The following is a 23,317-nucleotide window of genomic DNA, read 5'->3' as shown; positions in this document are numbered from 1 at the left end:
GTACCTTTTTCTAACCCCTGCTACAACCTTTTCCCACCACACTTTAGGAAGTACCATGGGCAAGAAACAGAAGCTAATCAATCACCCTATGCATTAAGCAACTAGTATTCAACAGGCCCTCTTGTTCAAGGCCAGTCTTTCTTCTTATGTTCTGGACTTCAGCCACTCTTGCCTTCTCTAGGACTTTGTACGTGGGGTATTGCCATTACCCCATCCCTCACCCACCACTGTCACTCTCCTCCTGAGTACAGAGACATGGTCAAAAATTTCTCACCATAAAACTACGGGCAAATAAAACAAAGAAATTAAAAGTTTAAAGGCCTTTTGGCCCTACATCATCTTCTAGCTATCGTTTTTTATTTATTTTCTTTTCTTACCAATCTCACCTAGATAAGCCTGGCTGTGATTTATCCTTGCTGTCTCCACTTTTGCCTCCAACAAACTCACTCCTTGACCCAGTGCAACTAGGCTTCTGTCCCCACCACTGCTTCTATTCTCAAAAAGCCACCAAGGACTTCCTAATTATCTAGAACCAACATAAATAAAAACTAAAAGATTCGCTTACAAGTATTCACTTTCTGAAAGAATCTGAATAATCTGCAGTTTTAAAGTTTATCCAATTTCAAATGCATGGATGTGTGCATAAACATATCACCAAAAATGCATTTTAAAATAAAATGCTAATTATTGCTAAAAGAAAAACAACACTGACCTGCATTGGTACAGGTTCCTTAAGATAATACCCTTCAACAATTTGTTCTTTTCGATAGTGATCTATGATGTCCCCAATGCTGTTAAAATAAAAATTACTAACATTGACATAATTTATCTCATAAAAATTGCAAATCTTAAAGATACACCAAACCTTGTTAGCAAGGATTCTCTATTTGCAAGTTTTTTCCAAAGTATATAACCAGAATACATTAACAGACTATATGATCATTACAGTCACATTACTTTAAAAAAACAAGAATGTTCCTAATATTGGTTTACAGATCAGAAATACTTGAGTCAGAGATTTCAATTTTCCATAAACGTACTCAAAGCACCACTATATGTGAGGAAATGATTAAAAGTCTTTTTTTTTTTTTTTTTAAACAAAAGTATCTGAGAGACTGAGAAAGAAAAACCGACAGACAAACGGCATTTATTTAGCAAGTAGTGAATTCAGGTAAACTTCAAGAATTTTTATCAAAACATTTACATATTCTGCTTTTATATTAATCAGATGGAGTTAGGTCATGAGACATAAATAGCAGGTGAAAGCAGAAACAAATTTAAAAAAAAAAAAAAGGAAGAAAGAAAGAAAGACAGAAAGACCAGGAGCTAACCTTATATGTAGGATTATCACTACAGTAGGAAAGGCTTATCGATGATTTTGATAAAAAGTGCTATAAAATATTCTTAATATTTGGGAAATACTACAAATAAAACAAAACTGAAAATAACATTATATAATGTATTTTAACACAAATTTCAACATGACATAATGAGTTTTTTAAATATAAAATGTTTCTCAAATCAGTTTGTCATTTCATTGTCCTGAATATGTAAATCCTAGAATTTTAAACTTTCCTTTAATACACTAGAGGAATTGGTGTTTAATGACAGCTAGGGAACATTTCTCAAAACAGATCTCATTAATTTACCACTTGATTTTTTTCACGTTCTTCCTACTGATCCAATAATTGGAATACACACACACACATATATATTTATATTTATTTTTATATATATATATATATATATATATATATATATATATATATATATATAAAATTGGATATATATTTATCACTTGATTTTTTTTCACACTCTTCCTACTGAAAAAATAATTGGAACATATGTTGTCTTTTATCTTTGGAGATACATATACATATGTACATACACATATATATCTCTGATAATAAAATATCTGCTATACTACAAAATTATTTTAAACGAAATATAAATAAAGTATAATGTTAAAAAGCAAACAGAAGATTTGAAAGATTAATAAAAAAATTACGGATGAATATGAACTAAGTACCAGAGGTAGCATTTAACAGGAGGGGGTAGGGGGATGAGAAAAGTAAAAAGGTATTATCACAAGAAGGACAAAGAAGGTTATAAGTTTTTAAAGGAAAAATGTAACACTAAAGAAAAACGAAAATCAGAAAGAATACATTTGAAGATAGCTAGGTACCACAACAGAGATGACTATGTGTTTCAAAGCAAAAGGCACCAAATCTGAGAAAACATCCAAGGTCTCTGGCTCCACAACTGTAAATGCAATCTATCCTGTAGCACCTCAATGTTACGATATAATTCTTGACCAGGAGCTGAAAGAACAGAATACTACTGCATGGAGTACATACAGTTCAGACTGTCCAGGAGCAAATTTACAAGCATGTGGCAACCAATCAGATATATTTTTACCAATGACCTGGACTTCCAAGAAGTCTTTTTAAAAAATTACTCTTTAGTTCATAGTCTACCCAGATATGCCTAAGGAAACAGTCAAGAGAGACACAACAAACAAAAATTTCCTAGACATTCCATAGTTCTAGCCATGAAATCAGATTTACAACTCAGAAAATTAAAACATGTTCACTATAAATCTGTAAAATAACTGTGAGTTTCTAGAGATACTATATCCTGTACTTTCATTTTAATAATTTACCTTTTAATAAATATAACTCTCTCTCTCTTCTTGAACACTACATGTTAGTAATCTTAAAGGTCTGACCAAAATCTTCCCTCTCCCTTCTTAATCACCATCTGAACTACTCTCTTCCCACTGATTCTCCTATGCATATTTGTACATCCTTGAATTTATCAGTCAGCTTACCATCTTTTCTAGAAGACCTGAGCACTAATAACGTAGGAACAGTATCTTTTTTCTTTACTATATATGCACAGATCTGTATAATACACTTCAAAAAGTAGATCAGTCAATAAATGTTTACTGAATTATATTTGTTGTTAAATGCCTCTCCTACTTTTCTAAAATTTAAAATATAGGAATATTAAAGTTATGTCTCAACAATGTAGTTTCTAAATGAAACAGACATAACTGCTACTTCTCTTTGCCCAAAGACTAATGTAGAGTTAATGTGGAGACAGGTCAGCAGAATTTGGCTCAGTTACATAGATTTATTGGATAATCCAACTTTACACTTCCATATCTAAACAATAAGTGATAATCACAAAGGTGTATCTTCTTAGAAATTACTTCATTACTGACATTAATGCTGAAATGGAGTATGTATTTCCAAAACAATTATAAAAACTGCCATTTTCTAGGCATGAGGGTCACATAATTCCGGCTTTCCTTTAAAAATGATTTTTTTAATATTAAAGCTAACAACAACAATACTCCTGAACTTTATAAGATGAACATATACAAGGGGAATAAAGAGTCTAATTTGGGGGAATGACCATGGACACTACATTAACATATATTTTAAAAAATTTTAAGTCATAATTTTGCAAGCAGACTAATAATTTTGCAATAATTTGGAAAGAAATATACTTCAAATATTTATTTCTTCCTGTTTCATTCTGGTCTTTATCAACAAAAGAGACTACCTTTATATATTTTACAGGCTGCCTCTATTATGTAGGAAGAATTTTCATCTTTAGAGAATGTGTATCATAAAGAAGTTTAAATCAAACAAAACAAACTTCCCCCAGAATTAATGTAAAATACTTTATCTTAAAAAAAAACTCCATGCAAACATTTATCAGTTCAGTTAAGAATATGTTTTCAATTTATTGTTTTATATATTCCATGCCCCTAGAAACCTGGACAATGGGAAAATTTAATTTACCTTCATAGAGAGCTCAAATTGCACCTAGCTAGATTTTCAGTGAGGATGTCTAGATCAGACTGTAATGCTAGAAGGGGTTCAAGCAGCTCATATATGAGGTGTGTGAAAGGGTCCAATAGTCTACACTCATCTTCCATTTGATGTCGTATCACTATCCACTGAACAACTGGCAAGCAACAGAACTTGTTTTTGGTTTTTTGCTTTGTTTTATTTTAAGGCATTAAACTAGGAAAATACCGGCATTTTAGCTTACACTAGCCTCCAAAACAGGAAAATCATGCTACTCCAGAGTTATCCGGAATGGGAAAATGTTTACACTCAGAAATAAAATGAAAGATTACTTTCTATTATGCAGAAAAAAAACAGCTGACATTCTATCATATGGTTTTTTTCTATTAACTGGTTTTCCTAATCAAGTGAGTGAAGTCCATCCTGAGTTTTGGGACAAGCAAAGAGTTTACCGAGAATTTTAAAGGTGAGAAGTAGGAACCAATAATTACAAATAATACCAACTTGAGAACAACCCAATTATTTTTGGGTAACGTTATTAATAAGTCTCAGGAAAAAAGGTTCTTAAAGAGTGACCTATTAAAATGTCTCACTGATAAAAAACGGTAATATATTTTCTTTTTCTTAGATTAAATGTTCTGCTGTCCTACAGATAACGTATGGACTTAGCAAATTTGCTGCCAATAACTTGTGCATAAATAATCAAAAAATTACATAATTTTGGAAGGAAATAAGTTATTAATTTATATTCATGTTTGACACTAGCTAAAGAATTCTTGGATATGACTACTACTAAATTATATTAAATGTCTTATAATTTTAAATATTACGAAGTCAGAAACTTTTATATAATTTTGATTCTGATATATTATATTATCAAGATTTCAACTCTCCTTGCCAAAAGTAAAACTAAAAATTTCTCACAACTTACCTGTTATAATATCGGCCTCCCATCATAAACTGATTGTTTGGTGTTGGACATATTTTAAATCGCTGAATATTTTCATTGGTCCGAAAATAAAGTGAATAGTCACCAGGAGTATTATCTGATGGCCTCACAAGAAAACTGCAGACTTGACCAACTACAAAAATTAAGCTGTTAGTTTTATTCCCTAATTATCAAATTAAAAAAGAAAAAGCGTTAAGTAGTATAATTACAAAATACATTCAAAAGTCAAAAGCATATGTAAAATTTTCACCAGGAACTTTTGTTTGTTTGTTTGTTTTTTGGCCGCACTGCATGGCTTGCAGGATTTAGTTCCCCGACCAGGGACTGAACCTAGGCCATGGCAATGAAAGCACCGAGTCCTAACCACTGGACACCAGAGAATTCCTGAAACTTTTTAAAAATAAAGATAATTTTAAGGCAATTTCTTTTTGTATTTTCTGGTTTATGAGTCACAACCACCCATGATGTTGCTTGTCTTTATTACATAAAAATACAGGGCAGAAGTGTGCAGCACTGACTGCTGGTTAATAAGTCTCCACCTATCATAACTTGGAAAGAATACTCTAACCACAGATGGGGTTACTGGCTAAAACTACCATATTCTGTTTGCAAAAGAAAAGTCTAAAAAAGTAAAAGTGAATTTTACTTAAGAATACTCTATACTTAAGTAATGATTCTGATTAAACATTAAAAAGTCATAACTATAATAAAATAGTACCAAAAGCTTACAAAAGTAGATTCAAAACAACTGAAATATTTGTGTACCTAATCAAAATCAATACACATGCACTATATTTCATTTAATAGGCACGATCTTGAAAAGTCATACAGAAGCAAATTATCATGTATTAAATATTTTCATATTAATTTTAGAGAAGTCTTTGACATCTGCAATTGGCAGTGACTTTTACCACTAAGATGCTTTTTTACCTTTTCTCTAAGTCCTAATGACAGAAAAGATCAGAACTTGATTGCTTTTAGGAAAGCAAAATGAACACTTAGAATATCAGATGTCATTTTTATGTAAATTACTAATAGTTCCAATCATCTATCCAAGGCACTTACTACCAAGTAATTTCATGTTCAATACAAAGAATAGGAATTACTGCAAAATTGTGCATGCAAGTGCTTATGTGTATTCTTCCTGGGAGAAAATCACCAGACTCTTAAAAGAGAACATGACCGAAAGAAAATAAAAACATAAGGAAATTAAGTTTAGCTCTTTTTCAATTTACATGTCTAAAACAAGAGTGAGTGCCTCAGGTATTTGGTGGTGCAAGTTCAAAATCATAAATGTATATTCAAAATTCAGTAAATTCACTAAAATAAATATTTTGGTCCCACTTTGAAAGCAGGTAGCATGTCATTTTGGTTGAGCATTTGGTTTCTGTTACTACCATATAGAATTACCATGTTCTTTAATGACTTTTTAACCTATAGCCCCACAATAAAATTGAATACTTCCTAAAACTGCCATAAATCTTTCAAAAGAGCCGACTATTAATTACATTAAAGGCAATGCCTTATGGCTTGAACAGTAACTCAGAATAAGATCTTTAAATGATCAGTGGTTTAGTCATCATATACATTGAACTCTGGTCGGTTTTAAAGAACTAAGACTTCTAAATTACAGATTACTGCTTCAACTTGTCTCAAGTCCTTCTAAAGTATGGTTTCCTGAAGAGATACTTGGTAATTAAATTAATTCAGTCTTAAATTTTAGTTAGGATAAGTGATAATGGAATAGTTTTTGTTTTAAATAATAAACCCACAGTACAATTCAATTTTTATTTTGCATATCTCTGTAACCACACAGTTTTAGGAAATGTTAAAATCAACATATTTTAAATAAGGCCCAATTTTATAATTCTACAAGTGTACAAAGATAAATGCAAGCACATTTGCTGTACCTGAACAGCAAGAAAATGAAAACAACATGATATTCCTCTATAAGAGACTGACAATAAATTATGGTATTTATACAATGGAAAGCTTATGGTCATTGAAAAGAATAATGAAAATTTATATATGCAGATACGGAATGATTTCCCAAAATACATCTTAACATGAAAAAAGTGTGTTGTATGTTCCTGTGAGAGTGCGTGGGGGGGGGGTATGTGTAGGGGGGTAAGTAGGGGTGAGGAAGGAACACACACACAGACACGAAACTTCTAGAAACATAGGAAAAAAAACACTCATCTGGCACTGCTTCTAAGGAAGAGTACAGGGGCCTGGTGCAGAAGGAAAACACACTGCACTGAATTTTATACTGCAGGTTTTCAACTAAAAAACACCAAAAACCAAGAACACCAATTTCTCTGTGCTGGGCAAGAAATTACAATATACATAAATATCAAATGAATGCTAAAGGCAAAATACATGATAAATGGTTGGTTCACTTTTTTATTCTTTTTAAATAACAACATTAGAAAAGGAAAGTGAATATATAAATACCTGTCATTAGTAAATTATAAGCTTCTTGTTTGGAAATTTTCCCATGGAACCATCTTAAAAAGAGGATAAATTGAATATGTAAATCAAAAGTCTTTTTTGCTGTTATACCATCAAAACTAAACAACTAACATAATATAATAAGTTTAATTCAAGCTGACATAATGAAATAAATGCAATGCAATTGACCAAATGACCTCATTCCTTTTACAATTGTTACTACACTTTGTAAACATGCCTAAGTTCAACAAAATATAGAAAAATTAGGGACTATCTAGTATGAACTACAATTTCCATATTAATTACCAATACAAAAACAGCAATGATTTTCATTCTGATAATGACAAATTGTTAAGCTTACAGCATAGCTAGCATTCTTTTTTCTTTTGATTAGGAGCGGGGAGTGGTAGAGGTAGAGCCCACCAGAACTGCCCAGAAAAAAAATTAGTGGATTAATTTTTCTCATACTTCTCTCAAAGTGAATTTCCCTATAAGTTCTCTCTTCAAATCAACATGGTTGATTCATACTTTACTGAAAGCCAGAAAATAAGACTGAATGATGAGAAAGAATAGATACCAACATCAAGAACTGAAAGAAAAGAATGACTTAGTATTACTAATTCTATTTGAGCTAATGGCCTATCATATCAGATTGCTAGAATATTTTATATTCTGCATACTTAAAATAAGCCTTTAGAAATTATTATAAAAGGCATTAGAGTCAAAATCTACTGCATATAATAACTAAAGTATTTAAATAATTTACCTTAAAATAAAATGATACACTTGGTTTAAAAAATTAATTACTAGTAATTAAATTACTTAAAATCTCTCATCTGAAGGACTATATCTATCTTGCTGATTAAGACATGTTATATGTTAATACCAAGCTCTCTACCACTTTGCCATATATTCTTAGGGTCTATAATTATTTTTAATCGTGGCTTAAAGAACAAGTTGGAAAGTAAAAATACTACAAGACTAAAATATATAAATACCCTAAAATCCAATGTTACAGGTTTAGAGGCTGTTCATACTGTTTTAAATTACCCATATTATTACTGGTCAGAGTACAAAATATAACTGAATTTTTACCTTTTCACATGAATAAAATGTTAAACTTTTACTTTCTCTCTTTAACTTTATTCCAACCCTTAACTCACTAATTCAGATTTCCTGAGGCTCCCAATGCTAATTTTGAATAATTTAAAACAAGTATACAATAACTGGAGCAGTCCAGGCTGCCTTAAAAGGCAGTAAAGTTCCATACTGCATTCAAACACAGCTGAAATGACCATTTACTACAAATGCTAAAACAGCATTTCTATATTCTAATGGATAGTTGATTAGATGACCTCGAAGGCCCATCCTATATTTCTCTATAGCTAGAATAAAGGAGAAAAAGGGAATTTAAAAGGGGAAGGGGGCAAAAAATAGCGTTTAGAGAACAAATTGGCAATACTGTTTTCTGAAAGGATTGGATCTGAGTTTCCTCATTCAGGCATTTATTACCACATGTAAAATGAGTATATTTCAAGCACATGGTTTGTACCAATAATAGAAAAATGAGACTGTGATCTTAGGAAGTCCCCATTCTAGTAAGAAAAAGGAATAAATAAATACTGTATAACTATAAAGAGAATGTAGAAACTATAACAAAGCGCAGTGATAGGTACATGCTGAGGGCATTTTTAGAATAACAGAGAAGGGCACCAATTCTGTAGGGTGTATACAGGGGAAGATAACAGAAGACTTCTTGGGAAGAGTGATAAATTGGTTAAGTCTCTAAGTAAGAATAGGCATTAACCAAACACAATGGAGGGGAATTCTGGCCTAGGAAGTAGCTTGAGCGAAGGAGAAAAGCAGTACTAAGCATTTGAAGATCTACAAGCTGTAGAGTAGAATATAAAACTAGAAATGACAAGAGATAGGGCTTATAAAGGACACAAGACCTGGATCAGATCTTTTCAGACTCTGCTAAGGTAAAGAGAATCAGGCAAGAATTTTAAGTGAGAAAGTAATACAGTCAGACACATGTTTTAGGTCGATTATTCTAGCTGTTAGAAGAAAGGATTTGAGGAGACTAAAGTGTCAAGCAAGACCAACTTAGAGGTTATTGCTACATCAAAGTCCTGGTACGAGATGAAAAGGGCCTGAACTAGAATATGGTTGCTTAAGACTGAGAAGAAGGCCCACATTCAAGAAATATTTTAGAAGATAAAAATAGCAGGACTTGGTACTTGTGTCATGGAAACATGGAGCTGAAAAGGAACACAGCTAAAGTTATACCATCTATTTAGTCTCAAAAGGCACTCGGGGCTGTTACTGAGGATGCTTCACTGCCAGTCAACACCTTAAGAAATTAGAGGGAGCTGACAAATACATAAAATAAACCAACAATGCAAATTTAGCTTATGCTAAATACCAAATGAGTAGAAAATTATAAAGTTCAGAATATGGAACGATCACAAATGTATTAAATTTTAAAAAAAGATTTCCCAGTGAAACTGGGATTTAAACTTTATGTTATAAGAAAACTGGATATAGCTTTAAATGTTTATTGGTATTTGACCTCTCTTTTTTTCTTTTCTTTTTAAAAAGAATTTATGGTATTATTTTAAATAGGGATAAAAATATAGATTTCTTGCTTCTCTTGAAAATCAGGAGGCTTTCATAACACTAGACTCACACATCAATTAGACCGGTCACCTCACTGCAGGCAAACACTGTCTAGTTTTTGACTTTCTGCAGTCTTCTGTGATACAAAGAGTGAATGTTAGTTTCCATTTATTACCACACTTGCAGTGTTATTTTCTTACAGTAGCGAAACAGTTCCATGTACCTTGATCGCTATCAAAGCGGGAAAATAAGAAAGATCAAGATTATTGTAATTTGAGAAAAATGGGAATATATACACCTGACCCAGTTCATTTGCTTACACTATCTGTATGCCTCTTCCAAACATTAATTAGAATTTGCAACTCCTCACATAGGTAGTGAGAAGACTTCAAACTAGTACAATCAACAAAGTACAGTCTCACTGATGAAGCCTACTTTGCAGCTACACAGAACAATAAGGAAAATGAACTCAGAAAATCTCATATGTTCCACTTAAGAAAGGGTGGGAACTAAATTAGATGACTGAAAGTGAGTATTCAGTTTGTTTTCATGTTCTAATGGTTAGAATTCAGAATAAGCAAACACTTGAGAGGCAAGCCTTAAATTCCATCCGTAATTGCCGACAGGAAGGTAAGAAAAAATATTCCACTGAAAATATATCAGATGAACAGTTTATTAAAATAATATGAGTAAAACAGAATTTGGATTAAGAGTTAAGCCCTTTAGACACAGGGAGGGGGAAGGGTAAACTGGGACGAAGTGAGAGAGTAGCACTGACATATATACACTACCAAATGTAAAATAGATAGCTAGTGGGAAGCAGCCGCATAGCACAGGGAGATCAGCTCAGTGCTTTGCGACCACCTGGAGGGGTGGGGTAGGGAGGGCGGGAGAGAGACGCAAGAGGGAAGGGATATGGGGATATATGTATACATATAGCTGATTCACTTTGTTATACAGCAGAAACTAACACAATATTGTAAAGCAATTATACTCCAATAAAGATGTTAAGAAAAAAAAAAGAAAAAGAAAAAATTTTTTAAAAAAAGGAGTTAAGCCCTTTAAAAGAAAACATATATACAAATAAATATCAAGAGGGATGAGAAGGACACTAAAAAAGATCTTCAAGGACGTTAAAAAAATTAGAGCAAAGCTGAAACACCATGGGGAATGATCTCCCATAAAAGCAACTAATAACTTCTGGAATATAAGGGAAGAACGTAGCAAATAGTAGGAATATAAGATAAGAATGTGGCAAGTAGTAGGTGTACTAATACCTGGTCTTTGAATTTGCCCTTACAGGATACTTAAAATCAGCCTGAAAAAATTATGAAAAGGAAGTCCTTGCAGAATCTTATTAATATGGTAAAGAACCATAATTTGGGGGAAAAGCTCTCTGACTTTAAAAAAACAAAACAAAAACTGAACCATAAAGTACATAAAAGATAATGGCAACAAAAACAAGAAACACTATGAATAAATCAATAAGAAAACAAAAAAAAATGTGAGGAATTATGACATTCATAATGTTATTAATGTACTGTTTATCAAAAAGTCTTTAGTTTGGTGATATAAGAGTTATATGTAGGTATAAGCCACCTTCATTATCACTAGGTCCTTAAGAAAACAGTTAGAAATCAACTCTTGAGCCAAATAAAAAACAATTTTTAAGTCAGCTCAAAAAGTATCAATTTTCTTTTAAAATACTTTTAGATCAAAGTTTTCCAATTAGTAAGTTTACATTATATTTTTTTCCCTTTTAATAGTTAACACAAACTTACATTTTGCCTTCATGTGGATCTTCTTCCCGGCCCTAAAGGGAAAGACATTAAGACAGTTTTTATGGAATTATTAATATACTTTTATTAAAATTAATAAAATCTTATCTTCAAACATATCTACACCCTGCCCTTCATATTTATTTATGTATATACAAGAAAAGGTGTTTCTATTCATGAAAGGTCTTTCCAAAACTCTCCCCCTTAGTCCTCTTCTCTCTTTGTTGTGATTACTCTAATCCAGGCCCTTCTCTCTTTTCTTAAACTATTAACAACAGCCAACTAGTATAATTACCTCTGTGCCCCATCCCACCCCACCACTCCAATCTGGATTCATCAGTTTCAACAGCAACTTTGCCCTGCATTAAGAAACATCAAACAAAACAAAAATAAACAAATTTTAAAAACCAGGCCTTTAGTACCTCTCTACTGCCCACAAACTCCTCAGTTTACAACCAGAATCCTTTACCATATGACTCAAGTCTATGTTTCCTGTCTCATACTACCATTTCTCTTTAGGTATCTATACCGTGGTCACACATAAACTACCTCTTTGCTAATCTACATTTTCCCACCACTGTAGCTTGTTCTTTTTCACTTAGAGTGTCCTTTCCACTCACTACTTCCTACCTGTTAGTTAAAACCTAAACCATCTAGGCAGGATCTATCTCAAATACTACCTCCTCAGTAAGACACTGAGTCCCTAAAACATAAACATGAACTTTTACTCTGAATAGAAAAGACATCCTTCTTTTTCCATCTTTTGAACTTTACCCTACTCTATTTGATATTGCCATTATTTAAGATATACTAGGTGATATTCATTCCATTATTGTGGCTATAAGCATCTTAAGACTTGAGCCATTTTTTGTTAACACTGACTACCACAACCACTAGCACAACGCTTGGCACATAATTTTCACTGAATATCTGTTGAATTGTAGTCCTAGTACCCAACACAGTACCTGGCATCGAGTTTCCATTGAATAACGAAGGAAAGAGTAGAAAAATGAACTAAGTACACGTGGATTTACTTCTCTAAATTTGGTCCTCACTCAAATATCAAATATCTAACCAAATTAAAATCAAACACTTGCTAAATGCCTTCTATATTACAAAATGCTAAAAACAAATCACATAAAAACAAAATGCATTATCATTGCCCAAAAGGAGTTAATCTCTATATAAGAGGTTTACAGAATAAATTAATTTTAAATGTAATGGGATATAAAGTTAACAAGGTGCTATGGAAACACGCGAGGAAACAATTTAGCCTAAGAAAGGGTGTGAAAAAAGGGGCAATATCTGAGCCGAACTGATAGATGAATCAAATTTTACAAAGCAGTTTAGCAGGGCAGGAGTGTCAAGGAAGAGGGAAAAGAATAAGCATAGGGACATCCATTCATTCAACAAACATTTACTGAATGCCTGCTAATGCCAGACATTATTCTAGGCAACAGGGACACGTTGAATCAGAGACGAAAATCCTCACAGAGCTTACATTCTGGAATTAAGACATAATATAGTACAAATGTGCTTGGGGAACAGTAATGAAAATCAGAATTTCAGGGTGGGAAATTCCTTAGATCCATCCAGCAACCAAATGTCTGAAATCTAGACAATCTCCAAATGGCTCTCCAATCTACAAGGATTCACTATGTTCCAATGAAGACCATTATGAAAAATTATTCTAAATATTGAAGTAAAAACTGTTTATAATTCTAACTTGGAGCCATTCCACCACTAATTCAAAGTATGACCATATTCATTTTTAACAGCCACATCACATTGTTCACTCACACTGAGCTGTTAACTTGTTCTCCTTTTTTTTTCTTTCCTTGTATGTTAGGTCATGTCTCCTTACCTTAAACTGGGCTTTTTTTTTTTTTCCCCCTGTATTCAATGGATAACTTTCACTTATCCTTATTAAAATTTATCTTGTTAAATTTGACCCAGAGTTCCAAGAGCTTGAGAGAAAAGTTCAACTACACTTCAATTCCTTTAAATAATCAGAATAATGGGGGTAGGGGGGTTACAGCAGAAAGAAAATCCAAAATACTACTAAGAAACTTTGTAGTAAAACTAACATAGGTGTTAAGATTCTTCAGTTTGAACACTTCCTGTCCATACAGAATAAATATCAATCCTGCTGTAGAATACAGAATTCTAATCTAGGAATTAGTTCTAATCCCAGCTCTTCCACTAAGTAACTATGTGACTATGAGTATGGAACGTATCATACCATTTCCTCAACTCCTCCCACTTTTCCTCAGTATGTTTTACTGCTACATATCAAGATCTGGCTGCCAGAATAGGCAGACAAGAGAATTAATAGCAAAGAAAAATATTCTCCACTGCCGTCCTCCTGGAACAATAATCAGAGCACAGGTTTCAGCATATTACCAGGTTCAAGGCATAATTTAAAAACAGTCCCTCTGAGGGTTGTAAAAAATAACAGAAAACCATTCCATCCTGCTGGACAAATCCGAAAGAGAAGAGTGAATTCCAAAACTATAATGCAATGTTTAATATGATTCAGTGATACTCAATACTGTATCTGAAATGCATATGCCGCTTGAACGCTGATCTGTATCTAAAAATGCACAAACACGATTATTTATAGTGTCTAAGACTACTGATAATGTATTTTGTGATGACATTGAAAACAAGGGAAATATTCAAAATACAGAACCATGTGATAATATATGTGTCATATAACTCCATTTTTCCAAGGTTACTAGAAAATTATACATATATTTGGGAGATAAAGAGTTTGAAAGCAAACGCGCAACCATTTGAGATTCCATGATCAGTTGGACATAACATCATTTATGAGGAAGACCAAGAAGACAAAAAGGGATACAAATAAGCACATGTTAATACATTTTTAATTCTTAGAAACTCATGAAAACATCCTGAAAATTGGCAGCTAACATGCTAGCTTGGTTGTGCTCTTTACAAATAAATAGCATTTACCAACAGGAAATATGTTTTAATGAAAAATTACTTGTACTTATGAATTGAGGTTTTTCATAAAAGAAATATATTCATAGCTAATTTCCCTGATTATGGACAAGTTCCAAAATTTAAAAAGTATTTAGAATTCTGAGAAGGAGAAGAAAAGAACAAAACTTACCACCTCTTCTACTAGGTCTTCAACAATAAGACCTTGTTCATCTGTTCTTAGATTTGTAACCCACATCCATCCATCTTCTAACTCGTTATGAACAATGAACATATCTCCTTTTAAGAAACTGAAAATAGCAATTATGAAGTTATTAAAATTAAATAAAATTTTTAAACATGGAAATTTAAGTGATTATGTACCACCTCACAGAGATAATATGATACTGGAAAACGCAAGGGGTTAAGGTCAAATACTCTAGATTTTTGTCCTGTTTCTGTCATCATCTACATGTAAAAGACACTTATAAATCTGAATCTTAATTTTGACATGTGTAAAATGGGTTTAATAACGGTACCTATACTATCTGTATCACTGGATTACTGTTAGATTCCAACTGGAATTTATGTAAACAGTAATTATACATATATTACAGGCTTTGGGGTGTAACTACAAGAAAACTGGACTTTAAAATTTAAGTTTCAATGTTATTACTCTTTCAGATACAGGTTACATAACATCATAAACATATAATAAATATTATTAACTCATTCCACATATACAAGATAAGGTTACTTTAGAAAAAGTTTATTTTAAATAAGCCTTATCACACAGATGCTTATGAGACTAACATTTTTCTCATAAAGAACATTAGGGTTTATTTAATTCACTCAGCTATCCATGGTCCAACAAGTATAGCATTCTTTCTCCGAAAGTGGTACCAAGGGGTATATTAATGAGAATGCATGCATGTTTTTTCTGTTACCAATACCTGAGTGGAGGGATGTATACACAATCCAGTTTCTTTTCACTGGACTCTAGATGTTTTCAACCTCCACACAGTCACAGGATTAAAAAGTTGTTGATGTATGTCATCAATATAAAACCATCAGTAATTCCTTGAACTTTCCCTTTTAGGCTTGAACAAATGCCTTTGAGTGCTTAAGGTTTTAAGATTGACTGGATGCTACCATTGACCCTGTATCTATATCCCTATCTGTAATATATATGTATTTTTTAAATAAATTTTCCTTTAAGTCTTAATATTCACAAACCAAAGTTATAGTAAGTGAATCTCTTCTCATACCTTTGAAAACTTTGTTTTTCTCTAAAATATCTGAAGCTTCACTGTTACTTGGACCAGTTCAAAAATAAAAATTTGTACCCGATGCTTCAGATGCACCCTTTTTGAATAAGCACAGAATACTGCATTCTACCTTGATTCTACAACCCTTAACAATGACCAATATTTCAGTAGCTGAAAGGGGGCAGACATTACCACTTAGCCAAGTATAAATTGTTCCTTTCCGGAACCAACCACCTAAATAAATATGTTAAAATAGAAGTCAAAGAGAAATGAGAAATGACAAGTTTCATTTTTGGTCAAAAGCAGTCCTAAGAGATTTTTTTTTAAATTTTGACTTGTTTCTATACTACAAACTTTTTATGATGCAAAAAACAAAAACGTGAAAAATAAAAAGCTTACTGGCAGAAACATCATAATCCTAAGATTCATTATGCATTATTTTGCATTTTTCCTCAAAACAGGTTAAAGTGCTTTATTAAATCTCATTAATCTTCAGATGTTTTTACTTAAAAAAAAAAAAAAAACACTTTTCAGGTATATATAAATTAAAAAAGACTCATAACTTCATACATATTTCTGCCATTCTAATTCTTGTTTAAATTTTCATCTTCCTAGATCAGAAGTACTCAATTTTTGGAAGGTCTCTCAGGACCCCTTTATAGTTTTAAAAATTGATACCGTAACAGGCTTTCATTTATTCATTTACATGGATTATATCTATTGATAATTACCATATTAGAATTTAAAATGTAAATGTTTAAAAATATTTATTAATTCCTTTTAAAATAATAATATACCCTATTAACATGGTAACATAAAAAATGAAAAATAATTATAATCTTTACAAGTTTAATAAGAATATTATTGCCTTGCATTTTTGCAAATCTCATGTCTGGCTTAAGTTCAAACTGCTGGATTCTCATATCCATTTCTTTATTCAATCTGTTGCTATATGGGTTTTTTGCTTAAAGTATATGAGGAAAATCTGGCTTTGTACAAATATGTCGTTGTGAAAGGGATGAGTATTTTAATAGCCTTTCAGATAATTATAGATATTCTATTACATTAACCCCAAAACTTGACTAGTGGTACTTTCTTGGAGGTTGGTTGTAATGTGGAATCTAAAACTATGTATCAATGAACTTTCTGTACCATTCCAATAACCTCTATTGGTCTATTTTGCACTGTGAATGGATCTTTTACCCACCCATAATTTTGTAACATCATGCACTGATCCTTTAGAAAATACTGGTTCACTGAGCTATGCAGATCATCCAGATATAAACACATTATGCAGTATCAAAACATCACATTCTTCAATATCAGCACCAATCTCATCAGAAAAGTCATTAAGTATCTAGGAAGCTGTCAAACTCCTGATGGCAAATACAGGGTTTCCAAAATACTAATTTTTCCTCGAAAGCTCAAATTGTCATTGGCAACAAATACTGCCAGTTATTTCCCTTGAAGTAACAGATTCACTTTGTTCTTAAAAAAAAAAAAAAGTCAGATATTCAAGTCTGAATAACCATAATCTGCCTGTCAGTCATTCTCCTAAGTGAAAATGATGTGCACAAAAAAAAAGCAGCTAGTTCAGCTCTCAAAGCACCTCTTTTCCTCAAGACATTGAACTGTGGTACACGGTAGAGGTGCTTTATGAGTATGTCCCATTTCATCACAAAGATATTAAAAAGATGTATAGCCATAGGTTGAGATTTATAAAACAAATATTTTTTATTGTCTCACCAAGAACATTCGTAAGCGAAACTGGCTTTTTTTGTTTAACTGCAAGCATGGGGCAGTGAAAAACGATATACATTTGTTACCACTGCCTTGATTTGTGCTAAGACACCAGCAGTTTTACCATCCGTGGCTTCTGAACCATCATGTAAATGTCACAGTGAAAAAGGCAAATTATGTCTTAGTATTATTATGAAAATAGTTTTGATCTTATGAATCTTCTGAATGGACCTCAAGGATCCCCAGGGTTACATGGATCACACTTTGAGAGCTGCTGTCCTAGATGATCCCACTGGGAATTTACAAATTATCCAAAATTCTCGAATTTGCAGTTCAGTGCTGTTTTTCTTTCCCTTCTCTTTCTTTCACTGGCTTTTCCAGCTTAGATCACAAATAAAGGTGTGCCAATAAGAACTAAATGAGAAGTTACTTTGAGGACAATCATATAAAAATGGAATGCCTACTTAGAGATTTCAGATAGTTGAATCTTTGTTTTTTAAAATACCATATTTCCAGAAATTTTTAGTACCTCCCAAAAGTTATCACTACATTTTAAATACTGCTGTTGATTTCAATGAGAAGCTGTAAACTCAGAATCAGTAATTATTCAAAGTAGCCTTAACATTTTACCAGTAATAAACAAATTTTCTATCAGAAAGCTAAACAACTTATAGAAAGATACAGATAATTTGATAATAATTATCAAATTATATAATAAATCAAATTCTATAGAAATAATAAAAACAAATTATATATAAGAACTCTCCTTACTTTGTCAGAGATAGCCTAATAAAAGCTAAGTTATTTCTCCTGTCATCTTCACTGTGGCCTCTCTGATGCAAATTCACAGTCTGAACAGATAAGCCAACACAGGGGGACAGGAACAACGGACTTAATATTAAGGGCATGCTTTGCTGGATGCTATTTCCTCAATTTCCAAAACCTTCCTAGTCCAAGAGCAACAAATTCTCAGTCTTTCAAATGCCTGTTTCAAATGCCTATAAACGAGATTATATTATAAAATACCTTATTTCATCAGTGTCTGGTACTTTTGTGTAAGGGAGAATGGCTCGAACACGCCTTCTATCTTCTACTGGCTAGAAACCATAAAAAAATTGATTTACAAAAGATAACCTTTCTATGTCAAAGTCAAATTGGGTATGTCCACACAAAGTTAAAGCCAGTAAAACTCCACATTATAAATTCTGTAGGATCATTCAAACTATTTTTTATTGAGCCTCTAAATACCCAAACCCTGGAAATGCTCATCTTGTTTTGTTGCTGTTTGTACAGAAATTCTTTTAACAGTATAACCAATATGTTTTTAATCAGGTAATATGAGTTATCATTTAATTTTAAATACACTACACAACATATAAAGTAACCTTTCTCCAATGATGCAGAAGACATTTCAGAATCTTGCAGCCACTTCAGCATTAGCACTATGATATCAGTAATTACTCCTCATTCATTCAGAAATATTTTTTAGGGTATCACCATACAGTACAAAAAAAAAAAAATCTAGTAACTTAAATACAAAGTAACAGAAAAATTACTCTTTCTTTTTTTAAAGAAGTTGCCAGTTATGCTCTGACACTACAACCAGAATTAAATCTTGAATTATATTATAATAAACATCACGAGAAACTGAACAAGAGCTAACCCCATTAGTAAAGTGAAATAATAAAGTTTTGAAAGATATTTTACTTGCCTCTGGCGGTGCAACTGGATAAAGCAATTTTTCTCCTTTAAGCAAACAGGAAACATGACTGTAATAACCTATTAGGTCTGACAGAGAAGAAAAACGTCTTCCACCAATGTAGTAATCCCCACACATAGCAATAATCCTATTTGTACAGGAAAAAAAATACAGTAAAACAAAAACCTTTATAACCAATTTTTAAGACCAAGTTCCATAGAAATTATAAACCTATAATTTTCATAATTTTCCTTTATCTGCATCCTTATATTAAAATACCACTTATTAATACCTTTACCATATACAAATTACTTGAGGTTATTTCTTTTGAAAAGATATATGTATGCATGTGATATGAAACACATATCTGACTTATAAACCTCAATTACATAATTCATTAAAATATTTATAAATCCATCCTCAGATAACTCTTCTTACTTTCCATATTTAAGACAAAATAGCAATTTTAATTAGTTTTCTTTGGCTAAAAGTAGTTTACAGATCTCTTGAAATATTTACAGAGTATAATAATAATTTCACATTTTACACGTGGTATGACAGTACTCTTAAAGTCTATTTTAAAATCTAAAAATTAAGGGTATACAAACATTTTATCAGTTAACTTTGCAGGCACTAGATGATTTTTTTTCCAATGGCTCCCATAAAAATGAAATCAAAGACAATAATATATGTAAATATATTGCTACAGACTTTGATATCTGTACTTGAAAATCTAGATGCCTGTTTAATTGAAATGAATGTCTGCAAAGAGTTTCAGAACAGTGAAGCTAAAATGAATTAAACTGCACTCTTAAAATACTGTTTCTGTATTTTCTGTTACTCTGTGGTCTGAAAGTATACATTTCCTTTGTTTCTGCTTTACCACTCAAAGTTTCTTTGTAATTCTTTATACTTTAAAAGTGATAACTATACTTATGATTAGCACAAAAAAGTCCAATAATACTCTTTTTAAAGAAAAAATGTAAGCATTCAATAGTATCTACTCTAAATCACTTATTAAATCATTTAATAGAAAACACATTTCTTTCTCCATTATTTAAATGTCACTAAAGCAGGTATATTTATGAATACTACAGCAAAACAGCTACAGTATGTAGCCTCATAATAGAAATAAAGACTTACCTAAAATGGTTGACAACATTTGTCTGGCTAAGAAATGAAAGTACAAAGGACCCTGGCCTCCGATCACTCTCTCTTATAAGGTAACTGCCGGACTTCCCTGCCTGCCTGAGGCGTTCTTCTGCTATAGTTCTATCAAGTTTTCCATGATACCACCTAAGAAAAAAGGTTAGGAGATTAGAATAAAAATAGCAACCCCAAAATTACTATTGGCAGTTGAAAAATATACTACTACAGATTTTACATACCTACATGTAACTTAGACATTTACATTTTACTCTGAACCAGTCATTCCAATTTTAACTCAATTGTTTTTAATTTCTCAGTCTCTCAAAAATAATTCATTTACTCAGTTTTTAATCTGTTCAATAAGCTCAGGCCTAATCACCTCACATATTCACCTCTTCTATTTCTGCCCATCTCTCTACCTCCAGGACTGTCTACCTGTTCAAGACACAAACACTTATTACAATCTAATGCCTACCTAGAAAAATAAGAGTAAGATGGACAAATGGAAACAAATGGTTCATTTACTACCTCTCTATATACTAAGGAACCAAGACTTGATATAACAAGGCACATGGTACCTGGGAGAAAATAAAACTTTATTCCATTTTAATGTGTGTGCCCTAAAATAGGAACACAGAATGACACTGTCTAATAGCTGCTATTCTAATTTCCTATTTCAATATTAAGCTGATTATTCTCTTTTGTCTTAAGATGATCTACTCCATAACCACACATTTGAACTCTCCAAATTTATTTAACAAACATGTGGGAAATACTGGGTCGGCCAAAAAGTTCGTTTGGTTTCCCCATAACATCTTACAGAAAAACCCAAACGAACTTTTTGGCCAAACCAATAAATAATACCTTTGTCCCTTTAACTTTCTTGCTCCCAATTTAACTATCTTCTACCTACCATACTACTAGATGATTTGCTTAAATGACTGGCTATACCATGGCTACAAGTCTAGCATTATCCGTACTACCAATCTATGCCTATAAAAGCCACACGGATTGATATAAACAGAAGCACACTTAGAAACAGACTGGAATTTTCATATGGTCATGGTAACAAATCTACAAAGTAATTGCTATGAAATATTTTTACACTTTCCTTTGGTACTTGTCTAACTTGAAACATTCAGAGGAAAACAATAAATATTCATATTACATTGATATACTTAATATCTAGCCATAAGTTGACAGTCAAGACTATAGTAGAACTATGACTATTTTTGTAAGCTTGCTGTAATGAAAGCTTACATTCTTGACCCCTTAGTTTATTTTTTTTAAAAAAACTTAGAACTTTCCCAAAGAATTATTGTTAATTTTCTTCTAAAAACCAACCCATTTATTTGACACTTTGTGTGTAAGACAGAAATAAAATAAATGATGAAAAACAGTCATGAAGCTTCATTATAACTCAAAAGGAAAAACATAATTGAAAACCATTAGTATTAGGGGAAGAAAGGAAAGAACAATAAACATTGCATTCCTCTAAAATTCTAGTCTTAGTTCAACCACTGTCTTTGACGCTACTGACAAGCAAATTTAGCTTTTAAGAGCTGGGTTTTTGTTTGTTTGTTTGTTTTTAATTCTAATAGGAAAAGCTTGGACCAATGATCATTAAAAGTTCCTTGAAGAGCTAAAATTTAATGATAGATGATCAGGACAATATTTTGAAATTGTAGGCTAGAAGTTTATTTAACTGTGAAAATATATGGGACAACCTTGGAATGTGAACCTGGTACATTCCTTATTACCTAAAGTAGTGGAGCTAACCCACAGAGCAGATTTACACATTGAACAAAGACAAAATTAAGGACAATTTTAAACAAAGTACCTATTTTTTGTATACTTGATATTTGTTAAATTTCTGGTGTGTTTTAAGCAAAATGTCAAGATTAAAAGATTTTTTAGTCATCAAATCTTTAACCGTGGTCATTGTTAAGTCTTTTGTCATTTACAGACAGTTCTGGGTGTACTCTGATGATTTTGCAAATATGTTCCTATAAAAGGGTTTCATCTTCAAGAAATACATGGAAAAGACTCTGACAAGTACAGGTTTCTGGTAACGGACTGTACTGCTGAACTGAATGAATAAGCATTTTCAGAACTCTAATGAAAAACTGATGAACTCATAAAAGTGCTAACAAAAGATCAAGACAAAAAAAAAAAATTAATTACATGGGACTGAGTGAACTGATGAGGATGAGTATAATTTTTGTGACTTTCTGTCTGAATTTAAAAAAAAAAAAAAAAAAAAAAATTCCACAAGGACTCAGAGGCAAAGAATATACAAATCAATTTTCACTGCAAAGTAAAGGAGCTGTTACAGTGGAGGATTACTGGACTGAATGTCAATACTATGACATAGTATGAGTGTGTTTCATGTTTGGTAATTGCAATCATTGTTGCTTTTGTTGTGGTCATCCATGTACAATGCTTGGTGTCAGTCGATTTATCTCTTGTAAAAATAAAATACAGTGTGTGTGTGAAAAAAAAAAATAAAATAAAAATAAATGGAAGGCCTTTTTCTGGGTTATTAAAAAAAAAAAAAAAAAAAAGATTTTTTAATCTCATTCATCTTGTGAACTTACCATAAGACGATACAAAAAGGTACATGAGGCATTACACAATAACTAATTTATAACAAATACCTGACTAAAGACTTTTATATATTTGTGATTTTCAGTTTTTACATCTATGTACTTTCTATAAGATTCTGGCATTAAAACAGGTATTCAGTTCAAGACAGAGACATAAAGCTTAATAAACAACTTTGTTTCCTGATTATTAGTAATTCCTTTTATGCCAGAAACTCTTAAGTTTTGAACACATTAGGTAAAACATGTCAATTCTTGATTATGACTATAAACTGAAATTAAATTATCCAATAATAG

General features: G+C 32.0%; 1 protein-coding gene across 1 annotated transcript in view; it reads right to left on the bottom strand.

The window, feature by feature from the left end:
* The window catches only part of RASA1 (RAS p21 protein activator 1), a 111,113-nt gene that overhangs the window by 40,271 nt on the left and 47,525 nt on the right, over positions 1–23,317 (bottom strand). Inside the window, exons 2-9 of the mRNA XM_059916729.1 lie at positions 20,412–20,564; positions 19,281–19,416; positions 18,596–18,666; positions 14,755–14,872; positions 11,622–11,653; positions 7,225–7,277; positions 4,753–4,903; positions 713–791 (exon numbers count right to left, since the gene is read on the bottom strand). Coding sequence (XP_059772712.1) covers positions 713–791; positions 4,753–4,903; positions 7,225–7,277; positions 11,622–11,653; positions 14,755–14,872; positions 18,596–18,666; positions 19,281–19,416; positions 20,412–20,564 — 793 coding nt within the window. The remainder of the gene's footprint in view (positions 1–712; positions 792–4,752; positions 4,904–7,224; positions 7,278–11,621; positions 11,654–14,754; positions 14,873–18,595; positions 18,667–19,280; positions 19,417–20,411; positions 20,565–23,317) is intronic.

Source organism: Balaenoptera ricei, chromosome 3 (assembly GCF_028023285.1).
Source record: "Balaenoptera ricei isolate mBalRic1 chromosome 3, mBalRic1.hap2, whole genome shotgun sequence".
Taxonomy (NCBI): Eukaryota; Metazoa; Chordata; class Mammalia; order Artiodactyla; family Balaenopteridae; genus Balaenoptera; species Balaenoptera ricei.
The sequence above is the reverse complement of the archived record's forward strand: the minus strand, read 5'-3'. Positions and strand labels throughout refer to the sequence as shown.